The sequence below is a fragment of the Wickerhamomyces ciferrii genome, contig 00002, assembly GCF_000313485.1.
Source record: "Wickerhamomyces ciferrii WGS project CAIF00000000 data, strain NRRL Y-1031 F-60-10, contig 00002, whole genome shotgun sequence".
NCBI classification, from domain to species: Eukaryota; Fungi; Ascomycota; class Saccharomycetes; order Phaffomycetales; family Wickerhamomycetaceae; genus Hansenula; species Hansenula ciferrii.
This window is the reverse complement of record NW_011887738.1, coordinates 62,324-84,595: the sequence shown is the minus strand read 5'-3', so window position 1 is coordinate 84,595 and position 22,272 is coordinate 62,324. Positions and strand designations below refer to the sequence as shown.

The following is a 22,272-nucleotide window of genomic DNA, read 5'->3' as shown; positions in this document are numbered from 1 at the left end:
GATTAAACTAAAGTATATTAAAAATGAGTGTACTCCAAGTCCCGACTATATGATCTATATATTTATATATTAATGTTTTTTTGATATGATTTTGTATTTGAGTACTATATCTATATTTTGAAAAATTAAATATGCGTTCTTTGTATAACTATAATAAAAAAAAAGTCTGATATTATACCTTTTGTTGAGGATTAGCAGCTTCTTTTTCTTCTTGTATTTTCTTTTCTCTTTCTTGATCAGATTTTGAAGCTACACCACGATCTTTAATGAACCATGACAAGACAAAACAAGTACCAATTAATGGTGCCCAAAATGTGAAGACATTCTTTGTACAACTATTGTATAACTCTTTGATGTATAAATGTTGTTCTGAACTGACCTTTATTTGATTTAAATCAACTTTTGAGTAAACATGTTCTTTCAAATATGATTTTAAATGTGATTGAGCTGGTTCATTTATGAATTTATTTGAATTGATATCTTTTGTAAATGATGTTGCGAAAATTAATGAACTGAATGCCATACCAAATGAACCACCAAATGATCTAAGCACATTTCTAGTTGAAATGACAACTGCACGATCTTGAGGTTTTGAATGTGCTAAAGCAGCAATTAAAGTGTTTTGGAAAGTCATACCCTGACCTAACCCATTCAAGATCATAATGAATGCAATACCGACATATGGCGTATTAACTTTAACAACCCCGGATAACAAACCAAAACCTAATGTCCAGAGTGTATAACCTGCCCATAAAACTGGATTATAATGACCAGTTTTGGTGACTATTTTACCAGACATTGCAGACATGAAAGCATGTGGCAAGACAACACATAAGAAGAAACAAGCTGTGATTATTGGGGAAAGATCCTTAACAACTTCAAAATAATATGTGTAATAGTAGAATAAAGGATAATAACATAGACCAAATAAGAAACATTGAACAAAAACAATACATAAAGTTGGTGAAGTGAATAATCTAAATGGAAGCATTGGTAATTTAGCAACTTTCCATTCAATGACTAGGAATGTTAATAAACAGAATCCACCAACAGCAAACATGATGATAACTTTTGGTTCATCCCATGCGAATGTTAAACCACCACCATTGATTGGAATCAAAACTAAAATCAAACCAACTGAGCTGAATAGGAAACCCAAATAATCAATGTTCAATAATTTTTCTTTGATACTGATTGGTGAATGAGAGTTTGGTAAGTACCACCAAATTAAACCTGAACTAGCGGTGACAATTGAAAATAATGTGTAGTAATAATTTCTCCAGTTACTATGTTGTTGGAAACCTGAAGCTAAGAATGGTCCAATAGCGTTACCAATACCAATACTTGAGGTTAAATAACCTTGATATTTACCACGATCTTTTAATGTGACATGATCACTCATAATGACCATAGCTAATGAAGTAACACCACCATTTGCAATACCAGTAATACCTCTAAAAACGAAAAATTGAACATCAGTTTTAGCTAAACCACAAGCTAAATCAAAGAATCCTAACAATATGATACAGGCCAATAAAACATATTTTCTACCAAAGATATCAGCAAGACGACCATATAATAATTGGAAACAACAATTTGCAATTAATTGTGAGGTACCAGCCCAAGAAATTGTTAAATTTGCATTTAATTCATCTGCAATAGAAGGTAAAACGATAGCGATACCATTTTGATCAATAAAAGCAACCATTAAGGAAAGTGACATGGCCAGCAGCACAATCTTTAATTCTGTAGGAGCTAATAAATTATCATGGGAATCACCAAGTTTTTTACTTAATGACTGTTGTGTAGGTATTTGTTTCAATTGATTTTCATCATTATTATCCTCATTATCATCTTTCTCACCATCATCATTGTTATTATGTTTATTTTTGGTTTCTTGATCTTTCAGAAAAGGTTGAGGATCTTGTGAAGTAGGCGAAGATGTACCAGCATCTGAGGATAAAGAGTGTACACTTCTTTGACTAGTGTTGAAGTCTTCTTCTTTTCTTTTTTGTTCCTCTAATAATGTGTTATTGGTTGAAACTGACATAATATTAAAATTTTGTATCTTTCCGTGTTTCGGATTAAATATTATGTGTTTGACAGGTGCAAGTTTTTCCGACCGGGTGTATACTAATGTGGAAGCACCTCAAAATGAGTGTAGAAATTGGGGTGGGAATATGCCATTCTTTTATACACATTTAAAACTTCAAAGTGGTGTGTAACTTGAACGGTGTGTGAAGTTTGAACGGGGGTTTTTCATGTTCGTTACTGCGTTTCTAGAAGCGTACATCTACGGACAACTAGAATATTTGGAGCAAGAGATCTTTGATCTGATAAACGGTGTCAAAGATCAGACAGATGCATCAATCCTTAACCCAAGCGATTTTCCCTAATTTGAAATCTCTGATGTTCTACCAATGAATCTACCATATTCTATAACGTTATACCGGGTCTACTTGGTATATTTGTCTAATTACTACCCTTTGTTTGAAACGACATCTCGGTTTTAGGACATATCTAGGGTTCTCAGATAACCCATCAAGAATATAGATATTTGCGAGTCACTGCTAGGTTTAAACATGAGTATCTGTGTGGTATCTTAAATTATAAATTTGTCCTAGATTGTTAATTCTACATTTCGTGCATTAATTAAGTCAAGCCAATAGAAAAAGGATATCAATAGTAATATGCTCAAGAATAAATTTGATGTTAGTTAAGCAATTATAGGTCTAGTGGAACTTGCGTCGAAGCAGGTACTATATATAGGTGCGTATGTAATTTGACTTTGACATATATGTCAATCAATCTCCTGTACAGGTTGTAAAAATAATTCATAGCCTATAATAAGCCGACCCACCAATGGTATAACTTATATAATTTATTACAAAAACGACGTAGTGTAAACCTGAACCATAATTATAGGTGATTAACAATGCAGAAACTACTACAAGACATCGAATTGAAGTCAACAATTACTGAGCAACGTCCCTGCTTTGATTATGAATCTATTATATGCACATTCAATCCATCCTGAATGCTACGATATATCTCCATTATAGCCTACATACTATTAGACAAATATACAATTGTAATTTGCTAATGCTAGAATATTTAGACCACGAGGATCAGATAACGAAAGAATGAGTTACGCTTAACTCTGCTCAGTGTACGTGTTATCTTGATTAATGCCAAGCTAGCTAGGCGATGATATGGATAAATTTTAAAGGACCCAAGCTGATGATCCAATAGACCTCATTACATGTTCTACCGTGTACATATAACGAAAACCCTCAATTTCCAACACCGGTGCGGCACTAGCACTTGACTCAAATATATTTTATGGAATACCCTTTGTATTACTGGCTACATTATATTCCAACTAGTAAAGTTCAAGCTGAAGTAGGGTGTAATGGTGTACTACCCTGATTTCAAACGAGTGGTAAATTGCATATTTAGATAAGTAGCATTAACACCGATCCTGAATACTCTGCATACATGACACATGAGTATATGTCAAACTTCCTGTCAGAAAAACATAACGTGGCGAATAGGGTCCAGACTCCAGGAACATCATCCTACCTCCCCCGATTCAATTATGAAGGTCTGGAGGTCTGGATTGGGACATTATGAGTATATAGTAGATGGTGTATAGACCCTTCAACTAAAGTTTCTCGAAACTCTAGATTCTAGATTATTAAATCTACTGGCGATATAGCTTACTTTTGTTACATACACACGATGAATGCCATTGCATATGTGAGAAGTTTGTTAGCGCAACTATATATAGTTGATCTTATTGAAATTTGAGACCGGACGGATTAGACACAAGATGAATAAATTTAATCATACTCGAAAGCTGAAACTTATAAGTTCTATAGTATAACTGCTACTTGTACTAAATGGAATAATCCGGAAATGAAATCCAATACAAAGTTGACTGCACAGTGCACTGGCTATTTGACCCAGCGTAAATATCAAGCACAAAGTGTTAACTTCTGCAGAGATGTCTATGAAGCACGATGTGTAATTAAAAAAGTTTAAGGACAGAATTCATGGAGGACATGGAGAGCGCCAGATCGAATTGATAATAGATCTTTTATACCAGCTGTACTATATATTATCTTAGATGGATATATACAACACTAGTTGAGCAGAGCCTATTTCACAACCCAGTACAGTACCTGAAACATCTCCTATGACTCCCATACATGTGGGCAGAATATGGTATTCAGCCCTATGAGCCAAGAAATATAAAGGAGCTAGAGCTTACAGCTAGCATTATCTATCTTCCATGAGAAGATTCAATTAATGTGCGAACTTCGAAGTTCAACAAACCTCAAAATTTGCTAGACTAAGAATTAAACTACATAACCTGATGGTTATTGGCTATACTACTCCTTGCGTAATTCGAAGATCATCCAGATTATGCTTTAGATACCTTTAATTTATATGATCCACAGTTATGCGTTATGCAATAGCGAATTTGACTTTGAAGTTACTTTGGAAATTGGGACTTGCCAGCCTGCAGGGCCTTTCATGATGATAATCAGCTACAATTCAACCTATATATATATGAGCCGAGGGAGAAACTCGGGAGAATAGTTCTTATATACAAGACTGAGATATAGAAGGAAGCTCTATTACTACAACACTTCTTAGAAATCTGCCTTATATGTCGTTTTTAATGATGTATACGTCCATATGTTAATAAACCTTGAAGACGTACTACATGGTCATATATATTCAAGCTGTACGTATCAATATTAATGTTGGCATATAGATATCATATAAATCACTATATTATCGATCATAATTGTTAATTGAACCCTGATGAGCTAGACGTACCATATATTCTTCTTACTATAGATACAAATATCATATATGTACTACTTAAATCAATATGAGATACTACTCATGACTACATAATTAAGCCAACCAACATATTCGAAACTATGAAACGCTGAGCCAAACCCTATCGAATAGAATGATCTAGAGTTATAGCCCAAGATACAGGGACAAACCCCTAATTGAAACACAAACAATTGTGCAATGTGAATTATCGGCCTCGAATTGATAGAATTAATACAAGCTAGAGATATACATATTGCAGTATATTACCGGCTGAGCTTACTAGACCAATATATATATTAAATATACTATATCTAATTCGATGATATATATATATATGTGTCTTCTGACTCCAAAACTTTATAACAGCGAATCATATAAAGTGTTTATACATTATATTCGATTATACCACCCAACTAATAGCCCGTTAAAACAGCTTTCTATATGTCAAATATTATAAATCATGATTAATACAATATGCATATACCGAAGACATTAATACGTTAAATATATTGTAAATCATTTTATGATGTTAATCTTCAATTATATAAACCTCTATTTGAGGTTACTATATTATACACCGACTTCGGGTTAACGCACCTTTGACATAATTGATCAATATAAAAATCAAAGTAAAGAATTGAATTATGTCTTTTAAGGCGATGATAATTTGATGATTATCAATTCATTAAGTAGACCAGCAAGAATCAATGCTCATTGCTCGGTACTATAGGCTTATATAAATGTAGATCAATTAATGTAAGTATATTAACTATTAATTAAGCTTAACCAAATTATTCCGATGTGCCATCAAGAATACTAGTATATAAATTGAGAAGCCAAGATTCATAGTACTTTTGGAGTTGTGGTGTAATTATCCGTTAGCTGAAGACAACATGTGGTTGATCTCAACGTGTTAATTTTCGAGTCCTTTGGCTTCAAGATGTTTGCCTGTGTCTAGGTCAAAGTCGAACATGAATTGAGCTTAAAAGACCAACAAATTTGTCTCATATATAAATGTGAAGACATACATTAATGGATCTAATTCTTTTAACGTTTCATGTTCAGCAGTTTCACCAAAAACACATAGTTTTGCATTATATATACGAGTACATATAAATTATGAAATACAAATTAACCAATCAATTAAGAAACATAAAACACTATAATTGTACATTAACCTATCTTAATATTAATTGACATTGAACCTATAGATACGGCAAGAATAGGAACTGAGAAACCAATCCACAGAACGTGAAAAATTGAAATACATGAAGCATATTCAAATGTCTTTCATGCATTACTAAACTCAAAAACACAGACAAAATTAAAAACATAAAACAAGGTTCAGTTAAAAAGCCTTATCAAAATTCAAAAATTATTGGTCAAAGAATATGAAGTTCAAACTTTTGACTATTAATCATATCCACCTCTTGAATCTTCTTTAGCTGCCTTTTTATCCAATTCATCCCAATCTTCACCTTCTTCTTCAGATTCATCAAAGTCACTTCCACTACCACTTCCATCACTACCACCACCTTCACTATAGTCATCTTCACTTTGAACATCTTCATCACTTGGATCTTCATCACTAGCTTCGAATTCTGATTCTTCTTCCTCTTCACTACTTTGTTCTTCATCAGAACCACCACCCAAGAAAGACCAACCACCATCCAAGAAGAATTGTTTTGGATCAGCTTGTAATGTTTTCATAATTGTTAACCAATTCAAATTGATTGTACTTTCAGTATATGGAATATCAACATCTGTTAACCAAGATTTAACATCTTCTAATAATTCCATTGGAATTGTATTTATATGAACAACAGGTTTTTTAAAATCTTTGAAAACAAAAACTAAATCAAAATTCTTTAAACCGAATTGAACTCTTTCCAAATGTGCAATTTCAATTTCTTCCAGAGTAACAACTAAGAAAGGTGGATCAATTAATTGAACTAAACAATCTCTTGTTGGCATTAAGAAAGTTGATGATCTGAAAGGAACACCTGAAAACCCTAATTCTCTAAATGGAATATCTAAATCAAATAAACCACCAGAAGCATTTGAAATCAATTCACCAAATTTTCTAAATTCTTTATCTAAAGCAGCTTTTCTTCTTCTTTCTTCTTGTTCTTGTTCTAATTCATCTTCATCACCATATCTTCTTTGACCTCTTCTATTACCACCAGTTTCATCAATAGAAATATCAGAAGCTTCTCTATAAAATTGTAAATCAAATGTCTTTTTTTTACCAATAATCAAAGGACTTTTCAAATGAACATGAATAACAACAATTAATTCATCTTTGGAAGGTTGAAAGAATAAATGTTTAACATTACTAAATAAAACATCGATTCTTGAATCCATTTTCAATGGTGATTGATATCTTAAACCATTTTCATGAATTGATAAAGAGCCACCAACTCTTTTTGTATCTGGTGAAGGTCTTGCGAAAACATTATCTAATCTTCTTAATCTACCTGGTTTAGCTTCAATTAATTTTGCTTGAGCAACAACATCCGCCATAGCTTTCTTTTCAGTTTCTCTTTTAACACTTTCTTTTTTCAAATCAGTAATTTCTTTATAAACTTTACTCATATGTTCACCATCTTTTGATTTCAGAGTTAAAGAACGTAAAAATTCCTTCTTTGGATCATCTTCATATGGAATTTCATCCTTTTTGGTTGTATTACCACCAGCACCTGGTGAATTAAAATTTAATCTCAAATAGGTATAATCACCTTCTTCAGTTTTAGAACCATTTTTGAAAGCATTGATATGGAATGGAACTGGTCTACCAGAGATTGGAATAATGATTGTATTTGTTCTATGATCAACATGAATTTTTAAATCTTTGACAAATGATGGAATTTGTGATTCTCTCACATAAGATTCGTATCTTCTAAAAGTAGCTTTACGTTCATTAATGTCAGAAGCATTTGTATCACTAAATCTTTGTAAACCTTCTCTTTGTCTTTTTTCCATTAATTCTTTTTGAATTTGTTTTTGACGTTGTTCTTCATTTTCATCATGATTTTTAGTTTCAGTACGTAATTTTGATTTTAAAATTTTAGAATTAGCAGTTGGAGCTGAAGCTTCTCTTTTTGGTCTTGGAGCATCACCTAATTCATTAACTTCTTTTTTAATATCATCTTCTTCTTCTTGGAAATGGAATGAAACTTTTGAAATATCTGTACTATAATCAGTCAAGATTTTAGCTTCATTGTGTTGAATTTTAACAGTTTGAGATATTTGAAGAGCATAATTTTTACTTTTTGGATCAGAAGCTTTTGAATTAACTAGATCTTGGAAACCTAAAGTAATATTGAAAGTTGATTTATCATGGATAACACGTTCATTTTTAGCATTTAATAAAAATGAGGAATCTCTAAATTCTAAACCAATAGCCCAACCAACATTTTTCAAAAAATGTTTTTCTAAATCAGGTCTTTCAGATTTAATAAAATCTAAAGTTTTATTATAAACTTGAGAACCTGTTGAACCAGGTTTTAAATTTTCTAAAACTTTATCTTGAATTTTTAATAAAAATGAATAATTATCTTCAACTTCTTTTGGAGGATCAACCATAAATGTACGACTTAAATTTGAACAATATGATTGATATCTAAAACCTAATGAAACAATGATAACAAATCCATGGAATCTTTCTTCATTAGATTGAGCACTTGGTTTCAATTCAAATTTACCACCACTTTGAACGATTGGAGTATAACACCAATCTAAATTATCAGCATTTGGATCAGCACCAACTTGTTTTGTAATTGTATTCAATAACTTATTGTTATCTAATCTTGTTTCAATTTTATCACTTTGAGCAACATTAGTTGTTTTTTCATCTTTATCTAAAACTTCAGTTAATTCATCTTCATAATCTTGTAATAATTTATCACTCAATTTAGCAGCAATTCTAATTTTTCTTAATTCTTCATCGTCTTTAATTTCTAAAGTACCAGAAATACCAGATGCAATATCAACAATTTCTAAATCTGATTTAATTTTATTCCAATGAAGATTCCATTCATCAATAAATTTACCTCTAAAACTATCTTTAGTAATCATACCAATTTTAGAAGATTTTTTCAATTCAACAAGGAAATCATCAAAAATTTTAGAATTATGTTCAGTATCTTTAGTACGAGTCCAAATATCAACAGAATTTGATTTCAAAGGGTTTAAATATTTCAATTTCCCAGCAGAAGTGATGAATACAACTTTATCAGTTGTGAAATAAATGATTGTAGCAGGAAATTCATAACCTAGCAACCAATTATGTAAAGATGTAGTCTTTTTATATGGATTTTCTTCATCAGATGCACCAGTGACGATTAATAAAGTTTTAGCACCATTGAAAGCACCATCACTAAGTCTTTTCTGTAAAATAGCAACTCTTTTTTTGAAAGTAATTGAATCAATTGTAGGGGTAGACATTTTTCAAGTGTCTTTTAGAAGTAAATTCTAGACGTTTTAATTATAATGATATATGGCAAAATAAACCTGATAAAAAACAGACACAGACAACACGATAGCGAAAAAGCCAGAAGTATCACTCAGATTATATTTAAGATAATTTGAATATCCAGATACAACCAGTACAACTAGAATCTAAACCCACTTGATGAGATGGTTTTTTCGCCTTTAATTGTACCACAAAAAGATGCGCATTCAATCAAGTTTTTTTAAAATTCATACGCGTTTATTTTAAAAGTCGCGAAAAAATTGAATATTAGCAGTGATTTACCCTGAATTGGATGGGTTATTAGTTTAGACTGTTGTTTTGAGAGGGATGATGGTATAGAAATGGGTGGTGATGTATAGTGCAATAGAAATCATTGATATTAGTAGTATTTGTCGCGTTTTCCCTGTTTCAATTGGTGGTGATTTGGTGATTCTAGTTGATATATTGTGCATTGTAGTATTCAGATACATATATAATGACTCAATTTAAACACGAAAACATGGAAATTGAAGCTAATAACCAACTTAATCACCATTTCACCAATATAAACACTCTAAAACCACACAATACCCCCATAAATTAATGAGAAACCTCAAATTATATAATAACCACACGGATTCCCGGTCGGCACACGACTTCACAAATTCTGATTTCCAGCAAAAAACAAAAACAACACAAAACATCAAAAATGTCCTTTCAAACACACAATCAAATACCATACAATCAAAGATCACAAAGGAACTTTGAAGAAGTAGAACTCCATTCTTATTACTCAAAGGAAACAAAGAAATAATCACCAGAGTACCTTTTTTTTAATTATCACAGTTTTCAAATTTCTCATTATCAAAAATCTTTGACGTTTTAGACAGTTGTTAATTTTCTTGATTATCACAATACAACAATATATTCACATTTAAACACATATAAATCCATATAACAAAATGGCTGAAAACGACGATTACACTTATGATTACGAATATTTATTCAAAAGTGAGTATTTTTGTTTTTCATTATTATTTGATGCTAGATATTTTTAGTGTCAGATGTATATATACACCATGAATTGTATTACTAACATTACAAAAAGTTGTCTTAATTGGTGATTCAGGTGTTGGTAAATCAAATCTTTTATCCAGATTCACTCGTAATGAATTCAATTTAGAATCAAGATCAACAATTGGTGTTGAATTTGCAACAAGAACAGTAGAAATTGATGGTAAAAGAGTTAAAGCACAAATTTGGGATACTGCAGGTCAAGAACGTTATAGAGCTATTACAAGTGCTTATTATAGAGGTGCTGTCGGTGCTTTATTAGTTTATGATATTTCAAAATCTGAATCTTATGAAAATGTTAGTAAATGGTTAAAAGAATTAAAAGAAAATGCTGATGAAAATATAGTTATTGAATTAGTTGGTAATAAATCTGATTTAGATCATTTAAGAGCTGTTCCAACTGATGAAGCTAAACAATTTTCTGTGGAAAATCAATTATTATTTACTGAAGCTTCAGCTTTAAATGCTGAAAATGTTGATTTATCTTTCCAACAATTATTAAAATCTATTCATGATATGGTTTCAAAACATCAATTTGATATGACTGATTATTCTGGTCCAAAACCTTCAGGTGGTCCAACTATATCTTTAACTCCAACTCCAGGTAATGAACAAAGTAAAAATAAAAGTAATTGTTGTTAAGAAGGATGTTATGATTTAATTTTTTTTATCGATATATTGAAAAATGAGAATGATTTAAATCTCAAATACTGGACATACATACAATCTTGTTATATTTTACATTGAATAATTTGTTTTTGAATATTATTTCATCTTTTTTTTTTATTATTATGTTGGGGTCTCTTATTTTTCTATATTAGTTCATCAATACAATTCATTTTTAGTTCTCTTGTTAATTTCGTTACCTGTTTAATATATACGTCGATCTACAGTTAAAAGAACACAATAAAATTTTAAAAACAAAACGTATCAATACAAAGCGAAATAAAATATAAAATCTAAAATTTTAATGTCATAATTAAGAAATACCTTCAAGGTTACATAAATCTCTTAATTATAATAATCATAACTTTTATCATAGCATAGACAACGTTGATGATTTTATTCATACACCATATCACCACTATGAAAATTATTTAGTAGTATCAGCTTCTTTAAAATCACCATCATCTTCTTCTTCATCGTCATCATTTTTAGAACCATCAGCATCTAATTCTTTAGCAGTTTTAGCATAATCAATAACTTTACCTCTAGTTCTTCTACCACCAGTGATGATATTAGTTTGATCAATTTCAGTTAAATCATCTTCTTCATCATCATTATCTTCTTCTAATTGAAGTTCTAATTTTGTATCATCTTCTTCAGATTCTTCTTCATCATCTTCTTCATCTTTTGGAGCATCATCATATTGTCTACGACGTCTTTTTTTATCTTTTTTGGTTGATTGTTCTTCTGGTTTACGTTTTGATTCAGTTTCATCTTTTGTTTCTTCTTTAGATTCATCTTTTGATTCATCTTTTGATTCTTCCTTAGATTCTTCCTTAGATTCTTCTGGTTTAGCTTCAACTTCTTCTTTTGTTTCTTTTGGTTCAGTTTCAGCAGCAACTGGGGCAGCTGGAGTTTCTTTGATTTCTTCAGACATTTCTAAGTGTTAATTGAGTTGTATAAACGGGTTGTTGTTAAGATAACCTGTGTTTAATAAAGTATAATTAATTGTTAAATTTAAATATAAAGACACAATTTTTCTAATTGAGATTTAAAAATTTCGTGATTTTTCCATTTTTAAAATTTTGGCGTTCTTCTGGGGACGTTTTTCAATTTTCCAATTTTTCAATTTTCAATTGCCATTTTGAATTGGAAAATAAATTCGCGAAAGCCTGAAAATTTACCCTGTAATTAAAAAATCAAATTGATATCACTAATAAACAATTCATTTGTATGCTAGAATTCAACTAAAATAGAGAAATAGAGTGGGATAATAGGCTAGTTACAATGTCCAACATCAATGTATCCAAGAAGACAAGATTGGTATGTTTTTTTTGGGTTTGTTTCCTTATTATTCGATGAAAGTCGATGAAAGTTACTAACAAAATTTATTAGTCTGATTTAATAAATTACACAGTTAAAGTGATAACATTAGACTCTAGACAATTCATAGGTGAATTATTATCATTTGATAAACATTATAACTTAGTCCTTGCAGATACAGAAGAGTATAGACTTACGAAAAAATCAGTATTATCATTAAAAGATCGTGCAAGAAATAAATCTGAAGAATCAGAATCAAATTTAATTCAAGAACAAAAAAGAACAATTGGTTTAATTATACTTAGAGGTGAACATGTGATATCTGTTACCATAGAAGCTCCACCAACAAACCAAAAGGCAAGAGTTGCTGCCAAACAAGGCTCTGGTGTTATAAAACCATTGAAAACTAATAATACAACAACAAAACCTTCAGGTCAAAGTTTAACAGCTCCTGTACGTACTCAAAACAATCCAGGTTTTGCAGGTGCTCCAAAAGGTTTCAATCCACCTCCTGGTTTCAAAAGATAAATCATTTTGTAAAGGGAATTATTGAAATTACAAATGAACAAAAAAATATTGTATATTATTAATGTTATAATGCTAAGTTATGATTCTATCTGTACTTTAACTTCTATAAACAGTATAAAATATCTTAAAATCTTCTTCTCACACCAAGTGTTTTCTTTCTCTTTGGAGGATTTTCATTCCCTGATGATACTGTAGTAATATATGTTGTTGATGCACGATTTATAGTGGTGTTAATTTTTGTTATACTTGAAGCAGTTGTTGTGGTTTTTGAGGATGATGAATTTAAGGATTGTTTAAAAATTGGAGCATGGTTGATTTTATGTATATTATTTGAAGGTGTATGTTTAGTTATTGAATTGATTTTGATTTGAGTTTTTGGCGCAAATGTTTTCACTCCAGGTGGAGGAAGTGGTTTTGAATCTTCAATCTGGGGTTTTGCAAACGTTGAATGGTATCTTTTATCATTTAAAAAAGATAAACGACGTTTAAAAGTAGAATAACTAGGATAATCATAACTATGATCTTCCTCGTAAGTATCTTTGTTTAAACCTTCGTTGTTCTTTCTCTTCCAATATTCCTTATAATCTTTTAACACTTTCTTGACCCCTGATTCATCTGTAATTGATTTATCAAAACTTTGATATAACACATTCACGTTATCCCAATTTTGTAAAGCTTCTTGATTATCTCTCATTAATTTTTGAACTTTTTTACTTGAAATAAATCTTGATGGTTCAACTTCACGATCTGACCACCCTGGACCACCTGATAAAGGTGTCGTTATATATAACAATTGTTGAGATCTTGTAGTAGCAACATAGAATATTCTTCTTTCTTCATTTAATGCTTCTTCATCATCTGCATCTTTTGTTGCATAACCAGCTGGAAGTGAACCTTCAGTTAAACCGGGAACGAAAACAACCGGCCATTCTAAACCTTTAGCAGAATGAATTGTTGATATACAAACTTCACCATCGTTTCCAGCACCTTCTTTATCATGAGTTGAATAAAGTTGAATAGAGGAAAGGAAACTTTGTAATAGAGTTTCTTCTTCATCTTCAAGCTCAACGGGTATTTCATCATTAAGATCTAATATTTCATCTTCAATAGGTTCAAAAACTATTAATTGATTTTTAACTTCAGTTACGTTTTGTTTTCTTTCTTCATCATTCAGAAGCAGGTCGTTTAAAGCCCCATTTTTTGTGAAATAATCAAATACTTTCACCAATGCATCAAGTTCAACAGATTCACTTATAGCTAATAATCTAGCATCGTTAATCAAATTTGTATAACCTTTAATTAAATTTTGTATCTTTGGACTAATACCTTTTATTTCACCTTCACCATCACCAATTTTATTCAACGTTGCATAAACACTTTCACCATTTTTTATTCCTGCTTCTAATATAGCATCAATTTTCTTAATAGCAACAGGCCCAATTCCTGAAGTTTGTGATTGAAGAGTCCTCAAAAGAGCTGGTTTATCATCATCATATGCAACCATTCTCAATAAATCTATAATCATTTCAACTTCCTTCCTTTCCCAAAATGCTTTACCTTTCACAATTTTATATGGGATCTTTCTCTCAACTAATGCCTTCTCTAATGCTCTACTTTGATATGCAGCCCTTACCAAGATTGAAAAATCTGAATAGTCAAATAGTCCAGGTAAAGATCTTAAATATTTGATTTCATTAGCTATATATACAGCTTCATCCTCTTTTGAATCATGTGTTTTATAAACGGGACTAAAATCATGTTGAAAACTTGAAATTAAAGATTTCCCAATTCTTTTTTCTTGTTGTGTCATTAATGCTTCACTTAAATCCAACACCCCTGACGTGGAACGATAATTTTGATTAAGTTGTACAACATCACATTCTGGATATAATTTTCTCATCAGATCAAAATTAATTGAAACTGCATCTCTAAAGCGATAAATACTTTGATCTGGATCACCAACAACAGTTATACAATTGTTGTTTATTGAATTGCCTTTAGCAAATCTACTCACTAATTCAAGCTGAATCGTATTTGTATCTTGAAATTCATCAACCAAGACATGATTGATCTTACTGAGCACATTATGTTCTTTAAGTAGTTGATTTGTCTTAATCAAGAGATCGTCAAAGTCCATCATCTTTTGTGCTTCAAGTTTATTTTGAAACTCTGTGAATATTGCATATAATTCTTTATTATGATCTCTTTGTTGTTGGTATTCATTTGGATATAAACCTTTAGATTTGAGCTTAGATATCTGCTTCTTAACACTTTTTAAGTCATACGGTTTTTCAGAAGTACCTTGACTTCTCTCTATAGGTAAAAATTCACCACTTTCTAATTTACCAATTTTAACAAGGTCTCTAATATTAGCAACATCTTCTGTTATAGGATCAATCACCGAGTTCATTATATGATTCCAATCTCTATCAGCAGCAATCTTAAACTTTTGAAGATTTGTGACATGGCCATATTGATGTAATATTCTGTTACAAATACTATGGAAAGTACCAATTATCAATCGATTAATTGGTAGATTTGTGTTCTCCAACATTGAAGCCAATCTTTCCTTCATTTCATTTGCAGCTTTCTTTGTGAATGTAGTGACAATAATAGTTTCAGGTCGTATGTTATATTCAATCATAAGGTATGCTACCCTTGAAGTGAGTACTTTTGTTTTACCTATAAATGTTAGCAGATTGCTCTTCAATATACATTTATTGATATAGGTTGAAAGACTTACCAGTACCAGGACCAGCGATGATTTGAAGTTGTCCAGTTGGAGGACTAGTTACAGCTCTTCTCTGTGAAGCATTAAGCCCCGCAAGAATTCTTTGAAGCACAAGCTGACTAGTCATTATTGAAAGTTGATGAGGCTAGCTTTGATGATTTTGACTGAGTTCGCTTCATTGTTTACTATTTTGAATATTTTGGGATCAAATTATGCGCGTATATGAAGAAATTTAAGTCGCGCCCTTTCGTATATCATCATCACCAAGTGTCACATAGATCCAAGTGAAACTAGAAATCAGATAATAAGTACCTACAATATATTATTCATTATATACATGATTCATCTATTGTGGTTGACTCAAATCTTTAAAAAGATTTTTTTATAATACAAGAATGCCGCAACGGATGCAACAAATAATGTATACAAGAACAAAACTGTTATGCTTACCCCGGTAGAGGCATCTAAGGTGTTGATAGTCATATTGACTAATCCAGTGGAAACATTGGAGACCAAGAACAAGATCATACCGTTTGAGTTGAACGATTCTAAAGATACTGGCACTTGATCGTTATAGTCCGAATTTGGTGGTTCCAAAAATTTGGTTATCAAAGAATAAAATACCAAAGATCCAGTATTATAGGTACAAACCCATAATACATATGGCAGATTTGCAAGCCTTCTTGAAACACCATAATCATGTTGTGCTCTAACTGTGGCAAATAAAAGGCCATATACAGTGAACCATATGAGTAAGCCTGTAATTGGTGACACTGTTGTAAGTTTTTGAAGCAACGAAGGTTTGGTAGTGGAAGTTTTGTTAACGTTCTCTTTTGTACTTGGAACAAACAAATTATATCTAGATTTCACCGATGGTAACACGTAAAATCCTGTAGATTGACCAGCTAAGAAGATAGCCAAATATCCAAATAATGAGAAGATACCTTCTTTATTAGATGAAACAAAATCAGTTCTTGGGGCCAGCAATAAATAGGTTAAGAAACCTTCTTTGTTAACGATGAACCATTCATATGTAAATGTAACAATTAAAGATACCAAAGAACGTGGAATCAACTTGAAAACAGGATCTAAGAAAATTGCAATCGGTCCGACTAAAACCAAAGTTATAAAAAAATTCCAGTGAACACCATATTCAGAAACATGTTCTTGATAATCAAGATTCTTAACAAAGAAGAGTCTTAAAAATCCCAATGCTAGAACAGTGATACTGCTTGTAACTGTTTTCCATGCTTTTTTGAAATAATTTACCTTGACATTATTAAATTTTTCCAGTAAAACACTTCTTGTTGATACGATCCCCATTGAAAATACAAATGAACCAACACCTAAATCCATGAGTGAAGTACCCCAAGTTTCGACTTTGGCAAATCTTCTAGGAAATATTTGAAAATCAACAGCTAAGATAGCAATAGCAGTAATCACGAGCATGCCACCTCTATATGCAGTAATAAATGATTTTTTAGGCAAATATGTTTTATCAGTTAATTCTTTTGGAGCTTTGGTTTTTTGAGTTGATGATGCATTTTTGTTTCCTAATATAACACATAATGAGATTGCTGGTATCAAAATAGACAAAGCCAATATACCTGGAATACTAGAGTATATAGTCACTGATAGTAATAAACCAGCCCAATTCAATAGAAAGTCTATCAATAGACTACCAAATTCCCATTTCTTTTCACCTTTGAACAAATTGGTGTATTTATTAATCAATCCCCAAGAAAAATATGCCACTAAAGCAATTGATGTGACTTGATTGATCTCTGTGATTTCACCACCACTTAGACCCGTGACAAAATCTTGTTTTCTTTCTTTGAGCGAACTCATTGTATGATGTTATCTTGAAAATGTGCTGAAGTTTATGAATCAATCTCATCGCCTTTTTCATTAATTACGCCAAACACGTCAACAATAACATGATTACATAATCAAATTTTATATAGACTAGATCACGATTCACTACATATTAAAAAAGGTTTCTTGATTAAACACATACTTTTAGTTTTCATTATAGTTGTGTATCTTGTACAAGTGCTTGACTTTGCAATGGATGACCATGTGTTATTGTATAATATTCTCTTTGAAGAGGCGATTTCCAAATTTCTAAATCCTCATCAGATTGTTGGAGTAAATTTTCAATAGTTAATTTTCGAAGCTCATAGCTTTCAGGCTCACTGACATTTCTACCTTCTATAACTTTGTTCATTACCTGCGGTAATTCTTGAAGAAGTAATTTTGCACTATAATTATATTGTGCCAATTTGGATAAGATTGCAAAAAGCTCAACATATGGAAGTTTGAGTAGTTTATTTGTGGTAATCTCATCCTTGACAGAATTGAAAGAAGTTGGATCAGAAATCAGATTTCTGAATATAGATATATTGTTGATATTCAATGGTAATTGTTTCAAAATTGATTGATGCTTTGAACCAAGATATGACGCATTTAAAGTTGCCAATAAAAAGTGATCATTTTTCCCAATCTTGACAAATTTATTATCCAATGTTTCAAATAAGCTTGGTGAAATCAATGAAAGTTTCTTGAAGAATAGTGATAGTTCAGTGACGGCAAAATACTCAATATCAGAGTTTGTTGATCTTTCAGCATATAATTTACCAATAATGTTAATTTGATCTTCAATATTAACTAAAAGCCAGTATTTTTCCAGTGATGAGTCCACAATGTCCAAAATCTCAGTATAAAATCTGATGAGATTCAATGTGTATAAGATATCATTATCTTCAGTGAATTTTGTAAACTTGTATAAAATTGGATTGATTTCTTGTTCTTTGACTAAAGGTAAAACGTGGATCAATAAGTCCAATAATCTACTCTTGACAGTTGTATCATTACTTTCCTTTATACCAAGCAATTTCGATTCAACATTACCACTTAAAAGTCTTCTTCTAATGAGCTCACCCGAAACTAAGGTTCCAATTGATTTCTCAATTTCGTTCACCAACTTGATAGAACTATCTTTAATTGAAAGCAGCTCAACAGCTTTTGGAATTATTTCAGTATTAGATAATATATCTGGGGGACTGGCTTTGGCTGATACTTTCATTGCTAATATTTGAAGGTTTTCGTTTGGAGAGTGAAGCGCCTCCACTATCAAATCCAATTTGAACAAATCTATGACTGTTTCAAAATCAAGTCCTATTAAAACCGCATCTAATAGCCCAATAACTTTATTGTAATCAATATCCAATGAGTTATTATGTAGGATATCAATGATTGCGAGTAAAAGATCTTTGATTTGGTTTTGATCATGATGAATGGTTTTATCAATTGTGGCAATTGAGATGAAATCATCAATCAATTTAGTATCTAAATCGTCGACCTCAGATACATTGACTTTCAGCAAGTGTTCTTGTAGCCTGGTCTGTAGCTCAATATTTCTGTCGCTCGACATTTTCTTTCCTATGTTTCCGCTTTCGTTGTACGATTCAATAGAGCCTCTGATTGATAATTGAAGGCAAAAAAATCGGAAGTGTTGATCTGAGATGTAAACAAAAAAAAAATAAATTTGTCACTAATAATTTTAGTTTGTATTGTTCATCAACCATATTCCCATTATCAACACAAATCATGTCAGATCTTAGAGAAACAGTTGTCAATCACTCTTTATTTACGAAATCAAGACTTTACTCTTTGTATTCAGATTTTGCCAAACTTAAAGATGTTAATCCTGATGGGTATGAAGCTAATCTCATAGCATGGAAATCCTTAATCACAACATTTTTTCAAAATCAATCTTTCAAAGATACATTTGCTTTACAGACCACTGGATTATTGGAGGATCTCACACTTCCTGATTATGGTAAACCGATGGCATTATCATCAGTTCTAGAAGAACTCGTGGCGGCTGGTGAATTAATTCCCCTACAACAATATAAATCAAAAACTGAAAGCATATACACAAGACATTGGGTGCGACCAGCATTGAACTGGGCGGTTAACAAATTCTTGATCAATACATCTTATAAAATTGGTGATGGTAAAAATAATTTGAAAGGTGATACTCTCGTATCAAGAAAAATTTTGGAAATTTATGCTAGAGAACTTGAAAATAGTGTTGCATTTTCGACTCCTGGTCAATCAAAACAAGTCTTCACCAAGGATGAATTAAGAGAGTATTTAAACGGATTGAATATAAAAGCTTTTGGTAACACGGTGAAATTGAGTGAGTTGGACTTTGAGATATTGCTTTTGTTTTTACAAAGAGATACTGGCAAGATCAGATCAAATGATACTATTGTTAAGTTGAGCAACGAGGAGATCACAGAAGAGGATATTGCTATAGCTGAATTGAAGAGTACACTTAAGAACTTGAACTTGAAAAGCGACGAGCTTCAGGGAAAAATTGATTCTATTTCCATCAAACTAAGAGAAAGTTTACAAAAGAAAAATAGTAAAGATTTATCATTAAATTTATTAAGATCCAAGAAGCTAGCTGAAAAATCATTAGGCACACAGCTTTCTTTAATTAATCAGCTTGATTCTGTTATCTACAAGATTGATGAATCTTCAAGTAATGTCCAATTATTGAAAGCATTGGAAAATGGTACTGGAATCTTAAAGAACTTGAACAGCCAAATTGGCGGTGTTGAAAGGCTTGAAAAAATCATGGATGATTTAGAAGAAGAAAAATATCAATCGGATAAAATATCATCAGAGTTATATCGTCTCAATCCACAAGTCAACGAAGATGACATCGAAGAAGAATTTGAAGCATTACTAGCACAAGATAAGGCATCAAAAACTACAAACAAAATTAATGAAGACAAGGAGGAAGAAAAATTGGCTGAAAAGTTATCAAATTTGGGCCTATCTCCAACTGAAATACAAGATGGATCTACAAAAGCAAAAGAACAAAATTCAAACGAAGCCATGACCAATTGATTTGCAATTAAGTGCTAAATCTTTTTACGTTTCTATTTTCCTCTAGTATTTGTGAAAAACCAGCAGCTAATGTGAATCCCAAGGTTATCTCCCACATTCCAGGTATTTTCAATTTATTGAAATCATCGTATATAGTGATCCACCCAAGTTTGACATCATTAGGAGAATCATCAGGCGGGTCCTGTTGGAAAACGCCATCACCTGGTGAATAATATATCGTTTCACTGGAACCGGATGTATCATCTGAATTATTTTCATCGTAGTAAAATCCATTTGAACCTGATTGTAAAGATCTGTTAAATTTTTTGATCAACTTCTTTTTGGCTCTCACTTCTTGTGGTCTAAAACATGCTAAAATTTTACCTTTTGGTTCATGGAAATAAATATACCTTTTATTTTTTAGTTTTGTTGCACTTTTGAACTGAGGTATAGACCCCAAATACCATTTATCTTTATTAATATCTTCCAATTCATATCTCACAAGTTTTGATTGACTTTCAATATATTTTCCTTGTAACTCCTTGAGATCAATGTTCTTTGTTTTATGATGATAACTTTGGACATCTCCTTCCTTAATCTCAAGTGTTCCATCTTCTGTTAAGTAATATCTACTCAATAAATTAATCTCAAATTTATCACCTTCCATCGTTACGGTTGAGAAGACATCACCATCCACTTGATTTTTAAATACCATTCTAAATCCATTTTTACCTGTACTGTCTTTTCTTCCACTTTGCAATGTTGGATACTGAATCTCAATATAGAATCCTGGTGCATTACGACAATATATATGTTTTGAATCTGGATTGCATGTGAGGTAAAGACCATTACCAAACTCAAGTATATGATATTTCCAAAAATCCTGAGAATTAGATGACGATTCGAGTTTCTGCTTTGTACCCGAGCGTAGTAAGCTCCTACTTCTGAATATCGATTTGTTTTCGTTAGATCCAAATGAGTGATGCCTTGTGAGAAATTCTGAACTTTTGGATGATGGTATAGTGGGTAGCGCCTGAATACTGTGCCTTCCATTCTTTTTGAGATGTTGAATCTCATTTGATGATAATGGTTGAAGGTTTGGATTGGATAGCCTTATTTTCGATATTGTATAGTTTTCTTCGATATCATCTTTAATAATACTGTTTGATTTTGATTCCAATTCAGGTACTGGGCGTCGACGTGGTGGTGGTGTTGGGGGTACAGGTCTAGCGTTTTCATTATTGTAAGATTGTGTCAAATTCTTTGCTTCTTCTATCGATATGCTCATTTTCCAATTAAATCAAACCTGACTTTTTTGATTAAAGAGTCCAATCCTTTTATAAAATAACGAAAGTGAGTATAATGGACAAAGCAAACAGCTTCTATGATGTATGGGATATTAGGTATAAAGGTTTTGGGTAAAATTAAACCTTAACGATAGATGAGATGCTCAGCATCCAGCATACCCAGCTCGAATTGATAGCCGAACACCGAATTCCCAAAAAGGTAGTGAAATGGTTTTACGGTTACCATAGTGTTGGTGGACCAAATACGGAAACATGAAAACAAAAACAACACGAAATGAAGACGAATAGAATATCAAATACCTTTTGAGCTTTGCAATCTTTTGCCACCATTTCATACTGAAAGAACCACAACCATAAGAGAATATGTCAGGTAACTTAAGGCTTTCGCAGTTGGATCCTCTACCCAAAATCAGTGGGATCCAGGTAGGGAACAC

General features: G+C 31.7%; 10 protein-coding genes across 10 annotated transcripts; 3 read left to right on the top strand and 7 right to left on the bottom strand.

The window, feature by feature from the left end:
* Window positions 1-172: 172 nt before the first annotated feature.
* On the bottom strand, window positions 173-2,050 carry BN7_192 (putative MFS-type transporter; the record flags this gene model as incomplete). The annotated part of the gene is made up of 1 exon (XM_011279223.1): window positions 173-2,050. The coding sequence occupies one exon, from the start codon at window positions 2,048-2,050 to the stop codon at window positions 173-175; it is 1,878 nt and encodes a 625-aa protein (XP_011277525.1).
* Window positions 2,051-6,267: 4,217 nt separating this feature from the next.
* On the bottom strand, window positions 6,268-9,300 carry SPT16 (chromatin-remodeling protein SPT16; the record flags this gene model as incomplete). The annotated part of the gene is made up of 1 exon (XM_011279222.1): window positions 6,268-9,300. The coding sequence occupies one exon, from the start codon at window positions 9,298-9,300 to the stop codon at window positions 6,268-6,270; it is 3,033 nt and encodes a 1,010-aa protein (XP_011277524.1).
* A 969-nt stretch (window positions 9,301-10,269) lies between these two features.
* Window positions 10,270-11,023, top strand: YPT31 (Rab family GTPase YPT31; the record flags this gene model as incomplete). Its single annotated transcript, XM_011279221.1, has 2 exons — window positions 10,270-10,318; window positions 10,416-11,023. 2 exons carry the CDS (start codon window positions 10,270-10,272, stop codon window positions 11,021-11,023), a joined length of 657 nt encoding a protein of 218 aa, XP_011277523.1.
* Window positions 11,024-11,474: 451 nt separating this feature from the next.
* Window positions 11,475-11,984, bottom strand: CHZ1 (Chz1p; the record flags this gene model as incomplete). The annotated part of the gene is made up of 1 exon (XM_011279220.1): window positions 11,475-11,984. One exon carries the CDS (start codon window positions 11,982-11,984, stop codon window positions 11,475-11,477), a length of 510 nt encoding a protein of 169 aa, XP_011277522.1.
* Window positions 11,985-12,334: 350 nt separating this feature from the next.
* Window positions 12,335-12,898, top strand: SMB1 (mRNA splicing protein SMB1; the record flags this gene model as incomplete). Its single annotated transcript, XM_011279219.1, has 2 exons — window positions 12,335-12,370; window positions 12,443-12,898. 2 exons carry the CDS (start codon window positions 12,335-12,337, stop codon window positions 12,896-12,898), a joined length of 492 nt encoding a protein of 163 aa, XP_011277521.1.
* A 124-nt stretch (window positions 12,899-13,022) lies between these two features.
* SRS2 (DNA helicase SRS2) lies at window positions 13,023-15,542 on the bottom strand (the record flags this gene model as incomplete). Its single annotated transcript, XM_011279218.1, has 1 exon — window positions 13,023-15,542. The coding sequence occupies one exon, from the start codon at window positions 15,540-15,542 to the stop codon at window positions 13,023-13,025; it is 2,520 nt and encodes an 839-aa protein (XP_011277520.1).
* A 447-nt stretch (window positions 15,543-15,989) lies between these two features.
* On the bottom strand, window positions 15,990-17,477 carry GWT1 (glucosaminyl-phosphotidylinositol O-acyltransferase; the record flags this gene model as incomplete). The annotated part of the gene is made up of 1 exon (XM_011279217.1): window positions 15,990-17,477. One exon carries the CDS (start codon window positions 17,475-17,477, stop codon window positions 15,990-15,992), a length of 1,488 nt encoding a protein of 495 aa, XP_011277519.1.
* A 181-nt stretch (window positions 17,478-17,658) lies between these two features.
* HSM3 (Hsm3p) lies at window positions 17,659-19,062 on the bottom strand (the record flags this gene model as incomplete). Its single annotated transcript, XM_011279216.1, has 1 exon — window positions 17,659-19,062. The coding sequence occupies one exon, from the start codon at window positions 19,060-19,062 to the stop codon at window positions 17,659-17,661; it is 1,404 nt and encodes a 467-aa protein (XP_011277518.1).
* A 176-nt stretch (window positions 19,063-19,238) lies between these two features.
* Window positions 19,239-20,552, top strand: CHM7 (phosphatidic acid-binding protein CHM7; the record flags this gene model as incomplete). The annotated part of the gene is made up of 1 exon (XM_011279215.1): window positions 19,239-20,552. One exon carries the CDS (start codon window positions 19,239-19,241, stop codon window positions 20,550-20,552), a length of 1,314 nt encoding a protein of 437 aa, XP_011277517.1.
* A 7-nt stretch (window positions 20,553-20,559) lies between these two features.
* On the bottom strand, window positions 20,560-21,819 carry BN7_183 (uncharacterized protein; the record flags this gene model as incomplete). The annotated part of the gene is made up of 1 exon (XM_011279214.1): window positions 20,560-21,819. One exon carries the CDS (start codon window positions 21,817-21,819, stop codon window positions 20,560-20,562), a length of 1,260 nt encoding a protein of 419 aa, XP_011277516.1.
* Window positions 21,820-22,272: the final 453 nt, after the last annotated feature.